This window comes from Berghia stephanieae, chromosome 10 (genome assembly GCF_034508935.2).
Source record: "Berghia stephanieae isolate SIO BIC M18660-M18661 chromosome 10, UCSD_Bste_1.3, whole genome shotgun sequence".
NCBI classification, from domain to species: domain Eukaryota; kingdom Metazoa; phylum Mollusca; class Gastropoda; order Nudibranchia; family Aeolidiidae; genus Berghia; species Berghia stephanieae.
Window position 1 is genome coordinate 29,406,706 of NC_088369.1, and position 12,542 is coordinate 29,419,247.

Below are 12,542 nucleotides of genomic sequence, written 5' to 3' on the forward strand. Positions count from 1 at the left end.
TCCCAAAGACTATAGCAATGTCAACAACACTTTGACGACACTCTTTGTGAGCAACATCACTGGTGTTGCTGCCAATACACGTCGATCAGAATGTGATTTATCCTAACAACATATTTGATCTGTTTCGAACTATGAAAATCAGGTACTACCGCAAACTCGGGGACCCAAATAATTTTGGGGGTTTGGGAGGGGGGAACCTTTTAAAAAAAAAAAAAGTCTAGTAGGGGGTTGGGAGGGGAGAGACTTTAAAAAAAAAAAAAAAAGTTTCCCCCCCTCCCAAACCCCCAAAATTATTTTTTAAAAAAAGTTTCCCCCCTCCCAAAACCCCTAAATTATTTTGGTCCCCGAGTTTGCGGTAGTACCGAAAATCATTCAAAATACTGTGACCTACCCATGGCATCATCTCCAATGGCTTTGTGAAGCATTAAAAAAGTTTCAATAGACTTCTGACCAAGTTTGTAATAGGATGCACTAGGCTATTCTTCTAGATTATCCATCTTTATCAAGACAAATGTAGGAGACTTTAAAAAATCACAAATTCTTGTATAAAATCTGCTTTCAAATAAATCTCACAATGGACAAAGGGTTGCCTTCTAACAAATCCGGAATTTGAGTGGAAGTGAATGAACTTTTCAAAACTTGTACATAAATTGATATCGTCATTCAAAAGAAGCGTTCATTGATGGTGTTCTATGGTGGACTAGGCTGGGTACTTATTGAACATATCTTGTACTTCTGAGATCACACCAAGAGCCTGAAAAATACGAGACTACCAATGGCAGGACATTCCACCCAGCATTGATTTCATAATCACAGCTAATCATGTTATTCTCTCTCTCTCTCTCTCTCTCTCTCTCTCTCTCTCTCTCTCTCTCTCTCTCTCTCTCTCTCTCTCTCTCTCTCTCTCTCTCTCTCTCTCTTTCTCTCCCCCCTCTCTCTCTCTCTCCATCTCGCTCTTTTTTTTTTTCAAAGGCTTCTAATTTATCCATACTCCCTTCAAGCTTCTTCATTCAGTTTCAAATATAGTATTTTAGAGCTTTTAAATTATTGTTGTTATTGGTGTTGTTGTTATTATTGTTATTATTATTATTATTATTATTATTATTATTATTATTATTATTATTATTATTATTATTTTATTATTATTATTATTATTAATATTATTATTATTATTATTATTATTATTATTATTATTATTATTATTATTATTATTATTATTGTTATTATTATTATTATTATGAATTATGAGCATAGGAAATAGAAATACTCTCCAGAGTTTGGTCACTTTGTAAATTCGCAAAGTCCGATATACCATTAGCCCAATAATCTGACTTAATTCTCATACTTGCGATTTGACTGTTTATCATTAATCAGATCTCTTATGAAAAAATATTTCTCCACCCCAAATCCGTAAGTAATATGTTGCCCATATGCAAATTTGATTGATTGAGATTTTGAGAATTGAATTTATATATAACTTATTCAAACTCGATTATGCAATGTAGGGAATTTATTTGTTTGGCTTCATCAGGTAACCATCAGCCACTTTTAATCTTGATATTGAGAAACTTATTGACATTGATGATTTAAAGTTCAGATTTCACTTTCAACTGGAATGTTTAATAATCTTAGAGGCATAAGAAAGTATTGTTTTATTAAATATCAAAATATATAAATTGTAACAAATTATGAATGCGTTAAAACTATATAGTATGCTCTTTGGTATTGGATTTTTGGTGGGTGAGTTTTCACAGTTCAACTCATTCTTTCTGCCTCCCATGGAGCATGTTCCAAGTTGAACATTTCGTGCTTTTTTCACAAAAAAGGAGTTCGGTAGTTTGATTTCTTTAATATTTCTCACTATCAACCTTACATGTTGGATTTGTTTCTTTCACAAGCAATCAAGAAGTAATGATGAAGATCAAGGTTTTGCATAAAGAATGCTAGAGGCTTGAGAGTTGCTATTTGTATTTGACTTCACCCCATACTTTGATAGAGCGTTTTTCACTGCCAACCTAGAAGCAGAACAACTCCTATATGGAGTGAAGATTTTCTTACCAAAAAAATAAAAAGGTGTTTTTCAAACCACTACCGAACAGCAGATGTAAATAATATGTTTACACAATCTTTCCAGTCAGTGACTGCAATGTCAATCCGATTAGATAGGTGGGAAGAAAACATTAGTCTCTGTGACAGCCACAAATGAGACTCATATGCAGGACTGCAACTAACACTCCCTTTCAGAAGCAGGAGATTGGAAGAGGCAAAATGACACTTATGTAGGCCATGTCAGCAGTGTAGTTGATTGTGCTTTTTTATACATAAGACAAATTATGTTGAGCATAGGACATAGCAGAACTAGATTTTGATGGCTTGCAGGATAGGGATATGTTGAAAGAGTGATGATGAGTTGATTTCAGAACAGAGTTTTACTTACTTCTTTAGTGCTACAATAGATTGACAATGACACAAAGAGGTTGAAGAAAATAATGTACTGCTTTCCTTTCGTGACCAAAATGTTGAACACATAGTTTGATTAACATGAAATTGCATGGGTACATGTATCATATCCACAATATCTTCTGGAGCATTTTCCTGCTGTGGTCTCCATATTCTCTAGATTTGTCAGCATTGGGATGATCTCTGGTGCTGAATTACCCCATCCAAATGATTTCACAGGGACACATGAACCGTCATCAACATTTTGGACAAACATTGAATGAGGAACATCGTCTTGCAGTAAAGAACTCAGTTTATTCTGTGGTAAAAGAAACCTAATGTGAAGCATGTGTTGTGGGCACACCAAAGATTGAAAAATGCAGAATTTGAATTTAATGTGATAATAATCACAAATACTTTTGTAAAACCGACTATTTTTTCCTTTATTGATTATGAGATTCACAAATACTAAAAGCTTACGCTCTTTGAAATTTGAAACCATTCCATCAATGAAAAATTTAGGAATACTACAAAAAAATTTGATACTTTTTTATGCCTCCAAATATAGGCTGAGATAAGTACATGCCATTTGTTTTCCTTTCTCTCTAAATTGCCACTGCACCCTTATTGGCCAGTCTTGTATAATAGATATGGAATCTGTTGTTTTATCTTTTGTCTTTCATACTAAGCTTGATTAGGATTGGACTTGAAAAGTGAAATACAAACCTGTTTTCAAAATATTTTGCTTCAAACGGAAGCATTTATTTAACATTAATAATTAAAAGAACCATTTTCAGTGTACTGCCACAAGTCAAACTATTAGATAATATCTGAATTATTCAGTTTTATGTATTCGGATTCAAGGTATCACCATTTTTTTTTTTGGATATGCAACATTGATAGCTTTACTTAGTCTCAGTCGGTCGGTTTTTGGAAAGAATTAGAGGAAAACATCACTTCAAATTTCAATCATTTTTGATTATCAAACATTTAACAAAGAAAACAATAATTAAAAAAACCAAACAAACAACAAACATTAAAGCCCATGGAGCCAGAGTTGATCTAGACTTAGTAATAAGTACGGAAGAGGCCAATTGATTGCTTCCCTCTAATTAGGATGCAGACCTGTTTGAGAGTGGATACCACTAATATTATTAGCCTCAGCTCTTCAAACTCTCTTTTGGTGGACAGGGAGGCCAGGAAGATGACCAACATAATGTTTTCTTCAGATATTGTTAGAGAATACCTTTCTTTCTACAATCATTAGGGATTTAATTCAAAACTCTTCCTGTTAATTTTGTTCTAAATTTAAGTTGTATTCCTAATTTTATGTTCATAGTTCAGATGATTAAGTGGGTATTTCTTTTTAGATTATTGTGCCTCATCTATCAAATGATTAGATCTCAGAGGCCGTACAAACTAATGAGCTCGAGTTTATCCTGTTTTTTTTTTCATATTTTTCTTTGGTTTCATGACATAGAAATAACAGTTATAGGAAATTTTGGACTTTCCCCAAAGCTCAGCTGATGTGGCATTGTAGATAGTTTATGTTTAGCTATTGTTGTTTTTTTTGCTGTTATATGTCTATATTTTATTTAAAATTTAAAGACAAAAGAAAATATGCTTTAGTCAAATTTGGTTGCTGTGGAAAAAAGTTATTGCTGTATATCTACAAGTACAATAAAGTGTTTTCATTTGTGGCGGAATGCAAATTACCAGCTTATAAATGGTTATGGACTGTTTTTTGTTACAGTGGAAGTCAGTAATTGGAAAACATCTTAATCAGAGCAGCCTCTTGATTGGAACATTCTGTTTGTGACAGATTTTTTGTCTATATAATTTGAACTGGTTAATCGGAAATCACACCGGTTAATTGGAATGATTTCAGAACACAAACTACTTTCCATCAGATCTAACGGGTCCAGCCACCACTGCTGGGTGGACAAGTGGGTCAGAAATAAATCTCAACTTCACCCAGGATTGATCTCAGTCCCCTTTTTGTCAGGGACCCCTTGTGGATATCGCGCTATATATTAAAAAAAAGCTCTTTGCATGTGAAGCGAATGCTCTACCAACTGAGGTATCAGGATCCCCAGTGTTGGTTACTATAGTTATTAAAATATGCTCTTACAGCGAATCTTATAATCTGTCACAATAAATTAGATAAAGGCCGGCTGCTTGTAGAATGGGCTGCCGTTATGATTGCTTGTTTTACATGGGTGATTAGAATGATAAGTTGACTGATAGATTTTTAAAAAAGTTTATTTTTGTCCTCATGCACAATGTGCCTCACACTGCTAGTCATATTTATTCGCTCTGCAGGCCGCATGGTATTACATTCTGATTGGTTCTCATATTAATTCTAAACTCCAAAAGATACACTTTTGTGTCTGTCCACCAGTCCAATTGGCATGAGACATCTCCAGTCTTGTATTTATTTTCAACAATTTTAAAACCTGGTCACAACATGAAAACCTGCTGATTTGAAAACTCTTGTTTAGAACTACTTTAACCAATACAGTTATTTTGATTTAAAACAAAAGTACATTTTGATTTTTTTTAAATAAGACTATTTTCTCTTACTTGTGTGACCTCTTCTTTTTTAACTGATAACAATAACGTTGATTGATGGCAGTATAAAATGATCAGTTTTGTCTGTCAGTTTTAATGTGCTAAAGTTAAAGTGAACCATTACCCCCCCCCCCCCCCCCCCACCCCTTTCCCCATGCCTCTTAAAATAGACCACTGTTCTCACATCCTCAAGTCCTTCATTACGTCGTTAGGATTAGGCTTTGTAGAAAATCTCCATATGACATATTGGTCTTGAATTATAAAAATCACATTTAGTATATGATATTTTTCATTTCACTCCTTATAGTACATTTGCCTTGCATTATGATAGGTAATATAGCATTATCCAAAACGATTTATCCAAAAACAATATTGTCAATGTTCTACCTCCCCTACTGATTTTACTGAATTAATGGACCAAATTTTGACTACTGTTAACTATTGAGAGACTACTCTCGAGTAAGAGTGGCTTAACTCCAACAAAAGATTAGTCAAGTTTCAAATTCCTAAAGAAAGTCATTTTGAACATGTCTTGTAAAAAGTACCGGTTGTTCACCTAGTGTAATATTGTTAAAACCATCTGTTTGAGATTAATGGAACCTCTTGTGTCTAAAACTTATTGAAATCCTCTTTAATTTTTATTTCATGTGTATTTCAGGTGTGTATCAGTTGAAATTTATAAAATATTTTTAATAACCCAGTTTATCTTTCAGGTTTGAATCAATTTAAATATGCGTTTTGTATTCACAGATATTGCAAACAGGTTGCACCATGTGAATGGCTAATGCAAATGAAAATAAATTTATATGCAAATGTTGAATGGCATGTATCCATATGACACATGCAAGCCTTAAAAGCAGTCTAAATACTTTACAATGTTAGTTATTATTCGTATAGGCAAAGTGACCTTACATTTTTGATATGGCTAAATTTTTGAAGTCCTTTAAATACTCATATCTACACTTCCCTTCCTCCATTTCCCTCACTAGAATAAAAGCTTAATAGCTTTTTTTCTATCTCAAAACAATTGCTAAAATTTTCACCTAATCAAAAAGTTGCAATGGTGGTGATGACGATGACAAAAATGGACTAGAACAGCTTTCCAATTGAAACTACACTCAGTCACTGTAGGCTTTGGACTTTCATGCAACACTTGTTTTATTTCTCACTAGTTTCTATACTGCTAAGCTGTTGTCATAAATATTTCCTACATTCATTACAATAGATTTAAGAATTTCATAATGGGAAGACCTGCTCTTTTTTATACATTTCCCTTCATTGAAAATAACATTTAAGTTTTTTAAATTTGTAATATTACATTTCAGATATGTGTTCAGTTTTATGGAAAAGAAGGATGACTTTGACACCCGCTCAGAGTCGGACTCGAGCTCAGGCATTGATTATTCATCACAGAATCTTCCCCCTCGTAGCGGTGTCTTACGTGTACAGCCTATGAAGCTTAGCATGTCGATTGAAGAATGTATGTCCATTTCATCCTCAGCTGTCAATAATACTACAAAGAAGTGGCCATCATTATCATCACTGTCATCATCATCCTCCTCCATGAAAAGTGCCATTGAAAACAAAGTTCTACCAAACTTACCGTATGAATTGTTTCAACCCTCCACTGTCTATGTTGATGCAAACAGCACTAAGATAGAGCGGGAGCTTCATCCATATTTGCCCCGCTTGCCCAATAATTTTATTGCTAGACTTCAGCGATTGCCTTCACCTCAAGAAAAGGCTGAGGCAGCTCAAAAAGGGAGCAAAAAAGTGACAAAAGACAGTAATGATTCAGACAAAAATCTTCCTCCTCCTCCTCCTCCTGTAACTGGATCAGCCAATCTTACATCGAGCAAAAAACCAGAGGAAAGTAGATCGAGCTCTCAACGTCCATCCTCAGTCAGTTCCTGTGACCAAGAGGTAGATTGTCAAATAAATGCCACTTGTTTTGTTAGAGTTGTTGTTATTGATCGAAAAGCTGCTTTGACTGATGAGGCATGGAAGGATGCAACGGATGTTCTGCTGTCACAGCAACCTCTCATGAATGGTGGGTGATTCATCATCATCTTTTTCATCATCATCATCATCATCATCATCATCATCATCATCATCATCATCATCATCATCATCTTCATCATCAACATTGATCTCACCACCATCTTGATCGTCATCAGTATTACCAATGTCATCATCACTGTCTTGATTACCACTCCTGCCATTCTGGTGACCATTATAATAATAATAATAATATATATATATATATATATATATATATATATATATATATATATATATATATATATATATATATATATATATATATATATATATGAGTGTTGGTGGGTACTCTTAGGTACGAAAGTGCTCGATAATGATGGTTAGAGCTAATATAGAATACAAATTGTCACTCACATTTTTTGTGGCCGAGACGTTAGTTTCTGTGTCTCTTTACATGTCCGCAGTCGCAAAAAAAGGGTGAGTGACAATTTGTATTCTATATATATATAAATATATTTATATATATATATAAATATATATATATATATATATATATATATATATATATATATATATATATATATATATATATATATATATATATATATATATATATAAATATATATATATATATATATATATATATATATATATATATATATATATATATATATATATATAAGGTATATAAAGAGGGGATCCTGATAGCTCAGTTGGTAGAGAACTTGCTCACCTGACGATACCTGACAATATCCGACAAAGTTATGGGAAGTAGGCAACAATGGGGAGTGAACCTGAGACTCAGGGAAGTGTACACCTGTGGGGAGTGAACCTGAGACTATGGTTATCGATGGGTTTCTGCAGGTTTTGTAAAAAAGCAATTTTTTTTTTTACGAAACCCGCCGAAACCTGACAATATCCAACAAAGTTATGGGAAGTAGGCAACACTGGGGAGTGAACCTGGCACTCAGGGAGGTGTACACCAGTGGAGAGTGAACCTGGGACTATGGAAAGAGGATGTCAGTGGAAAATGAACCTGTGACTATGGGAGATGGATACGAGTGGGAATTGAAGCCGGACTATGGGAGTTGGGTACCAGAGGAGAATGAACCTGAGACTATACGAGGTGGGCGCCAGTGGGGAGTGAACCTGGGACTCAGGGAAGTGCACATCAGTGGGGAGTTAACCTGGGACTGTGGGAGATGGATACCTGTAGGAATCGAAGCCAAACTATAGGAGTTGGGTAGCAGAGGAGAATGAACCTGACACATTAGGAGGTGAGCAACAATGGGGAATGACCCTGGGACTATTTGAGAGAATCTGGAATGACGGGACATTCCCAAAGGATTGGAAGGAAGGACATCTTATCAAGAAAGGGGACCTCAGTAATTGTAATAATTATCGAGGAAATACTCTTCTCTCTATCCCAGGAAAGGTATTCAACCATATTATTCAAGAGAGCATTAAGAATGCTGCAGATGCTAAACTGTGGGATGAACAGGCAGGTTTTCGGAAAAACCGTTCAACCCATGCTGGCGCCCACTTCCTATAGTGTCAGGTTCATTCTCCGCTGGTACCCAACTCCCATAGTCCGGCTTCAATTCCCAATGTTATCCATCTCCCTTTAGTCCCAGGTTTATTTCCCCCTGATATCCTTTTTACATAGTCCCAGGTTCACTCCCCACTGGCGCCCACCTCCTATAGTGTCAGGTTCATTCTCCTCTGGTACTCAACTCCCATAGTCCGGCTTCAATTCCCAATGTTATCCATCTCCCTTTAGTCCCAGGTTTATTTCCCACTGATATCCTTTTTACATAGTCCCAGGTTCACTCCCCACTGGCGCCCACCTCCTATAGTGTCAGGTTCATTCTCCTCTGGTACCCAACTCCCATAGTCCGGCTTCAATTCCCAATGTTATCCATCTCCCTTTAGTCCCAGGTTTATGTCCCACTGATATCCTTTTTACATAGTCCCAGGTTCACTCCCCACTGGCGCCCACCTCCTATAGTGTCAGGTTCATTCTCCTCTGGTACCCAACTCCCATAGTCCGGCTTCAATTTCCACTCGTATCCATCTCCCATAGTCCCAGATTCATTTTCTACTGACATCCTTTTCCCATAGTCCCAGGTCCACTCCCCACTGGTGTACACCTCCCTGAGTCCCAGGTTCACTCCCCAGTGTTGCCTTCTTCCCATAACTTTGTCGGATATTGTCAGGTATCGTCGGGTTTCGACAGGTTTAGTAAAAAAGTAATTATTGCTTTTTTACGAAACCCGCCGATAACCATAGTCTCGGGCTCACTCCCCACAGGTGTACACTTCCCTAAGTCTCAGGTTTACTCCCCACTGTTGCCTACTTCCCATAACTTTGCCGGATATTGTCAGGTTTCATCGGGTTTACTAAAAAATTAATTATTGCTTTTTTATGAAACCCGCCGATAACCATAGTCTTAAGTTCACTCCTGACTGGTGTACATTTCCCTGAGTCTTAGGTTCACTCCCCACAGTTGTCTACTTCCCATAACTTTGCTGGATATTGTCGGGTTTCGCCGGGTTTCGTAAAAAAGCACTAATTGCGAAGATTTATTCTTACTCTCCTGTCCACCCAATAAGGATTGGGAAGCTGGGTCTTTTTGATCTGACTGAAAGTACTTTGTGCTGTTGTCTGTTTTGCATTATAGAAACCGGAATAAACTTTGGCTACATGGTCACTGTGGCTCTAATGAAGTACATCTATATACCAAAAAAAAGTGATGGAAATCATGTATTTTTTTGGTCAGAGATTTTACATTTATTTATTTATTTATTTATTGGTTATTGTCATTGTATAGCTTAGCTTGTAAGGCATTACCAATCAGAATTACCAAGAATTGAGACGAAATAACTACTTTTTATTGTTTTATCAACTCTTATCAATGGTTTATAATTGTGCTTTTTATGCTTTACAGTCAAATTTCTTGTTGTACAATATTATATTTGTCTTAGATAGGATACAACGTTGATGGCCATTTATATACTTGGACAATATTTTTGTACAATGCAACTGTTTCACACCAGGGAGTCTTCCAAACTTTATATACAGTCACTGAATGGCAGGAAATGATATATAAAAGGCAGCTTTTCTCAAGAGTTACACAACGGTTAATAATTAGAATCTAAAATCTTTTAAATTTCACCTTGTCTGCCTTTTCTTAGACAATGATGTGACCTAATATGTCGAGGAGCCATTAAATGCTCAAAAACAAGGACAACTATACTGAAAGGACTGACATATGGAATCTTCAGCTCCCGCTAGTGGGGGCCAACTAAAAATCTAGAAAATTCAAACCAAAATAACAGCAGGGGCATTATACAGCAAGATCTACCTTTTTAGAGAATGATTGTGAATTCTGGGTCCAAAAAATATTTAAATTTAATGATTACTATTATCAGCAGTGAATAAGAGTAGCCAAGAAACAGAAAGGATGAGTAGTTAGATATTCTAAAAACTGACCTTATAGTGATTGATTCAGGATGAGTTCTTTAGAAGCTTGATTAATGAATGTACATGTAAAGTGATGATGAAGATGAGGGTGAACAATTAGATGAAGGGGAAAGGAGATGTAAAATATCAACAAAGGGAGGTAATCTGCGGAGGATGATCCCAAGAAACAGATGAATACCAAAATATCTACTAAGGGATGCGCTACATATATCGTAGTTGTAATTAGGATCTCTCGAATTTATTAATTCTAAAATTTTTTGAACACTATTTCATCCCTATAAGGGACGATCGGTCTGCCAGGTAGTGGTATGACACTCGCTTTCGGATCGGAAGGTCATGGGTTCGAGCCTCGCTCGGCGCATAGTTGAGTCCTTGGAAAAGACTCTTTACTCACATTCTCTCACCGTACTCAGGTGTAAAATGAGTACCTGGCCGTTAACAGCGTTGTCTTTGTCCGAAAAATTGTAATATCGCCTAACAGGCGTCATGTCTCGTCCTACATGTTAAATGTTGCTGTTGACCAGGGACCCCTTGTAAAGCGCATTGAGCACGTTAAGTGGATATTGCGCTATATAAATGCTCAATTTAATTTTAAATTTTAGAATTTTCATTGGAACACCTGCAGACCAATGTCTTTCACAAATAACAAATTCTGTCGGTTGTGGTTCAATATCATCATGAGGAGGGAGTTTGTTTAACTATGTTTCCCATTCTGGTTCCTCTTTAGGCAATCTGAACACAAATTTGTTGGCTTTATTGTAGTTACCATTGCAATTCACAACACCACAATTTTCCCCATCTTGAATTTGCCAACACATCACGTCCATGAACATCAGACCCACAAGAGGCAAAAGTTCATGTGAGGCAAAACATTCGGAGTACTGGTTCATTCCATATAGTCAATGGAGTAGCATAAGATTCATAGTTCCATTCCATTCCATAGTCACAGAGTAATTAATAAAGTAACATATCAGATCAATGAGACAGAACTATATATTCAGAATACAATAGTCGGATTTTTAATAAGGGGCGCGTCTTTTTCTTCTTTTTCTCAGCTAGCTGTTCACGATGTACAGCTGCAAAATGTGTATGAACCTCGGGATCATTTTTTCTTAATAAAATTTTTTTCACGAATTTGTAAAACAATAGGAAAGTATTTCGCTTATTACAGCTATATTAAAATCGATAACTGGTAAGGATTGGAACTAAAAAATGATTTATAGTGTCGAAATTATGATTTTCCGCTTATCCATTTTGAAAGAATTTGTTAAAATGGAATTTTCAGTTAATTGAAACTTATATGATGTTCGTACAGAATCCGAATATGAAGTAACGACAGACAAGTTTACATTTTATAACAATAAATATACGTTATTGATGAATACAAATAAAAGTGAATATTATGCCCTTCCACCATTATTTTGAGTTCAAATTTTTTGAGAAATAGCTTGGTATTTATGCCAAAGAGGATTACATAAATTTAATGTAGACCAGTAAAAAGTAGAGATTCATCAATTTATGATACAGTGTTTCCACAAAATGTGCATGTGTTCAACAACAACGTAACAACAATAACATGCGAAACTCATGGTTGATTGTGAAATTCCAATTCCATAGATGTCCTCTTTAATGGCTTATCGACAGATACAAGTAGACTTCTTTTCGCAGCTTTACGAGAAAGGAACCGAAAGAGATTCCGTATCACATCGTATTGTTTAAGAGCTTATAGGTTTAAAAGAAAACTTTAAATGCTATGTGAAACGTTCATGCATAGATACAATTTTTCAAAGTTAAATATAAACATTCGATATTAATTTGACAATTTTGAGTATTTAATCACTTGTTCAAATGAGTTAAAGATAGAGATTCATATCAGTCTTAGGTATTTGCAACGTAAAAAGCATTAAATTATAAGGTCAAAATTGGATGCAAACTACATAAGTTGTTACTTTATAACAGTTAATGTGTTTTGCTTTTATTCGGAAAATAGTATGATGTGAACTCATAACCACTAGCCGGAACTACCGTGTCACAATATTTTTTTGAAA

At 35.4% G+C, this 12,542-nt stretch overlaps 1 protein-coding gene across 1 annotated transcript in view; it reads left to right on the forward strand.

Moving 5' to 3' along the window:
- The window catches only part of LOC144980630 (peroxisomal ATPase PEX1-like), a 57,635-nt gene that overhangs the window by 15,504 nt on the left and 29,589 nt on the right, over positions 1-12,542 (forward strand). The window contains exon 8 of the mRNA XM_078928310.1: positions 6,336-7,060. Within this exon, the coding sequence (XP_078784436.1) occupies positions 6,336-7,060 (725 nt within the window). The remainder of the gene's footprint in view (positions 1-6,335; positions 7,061-12,542) is intronic.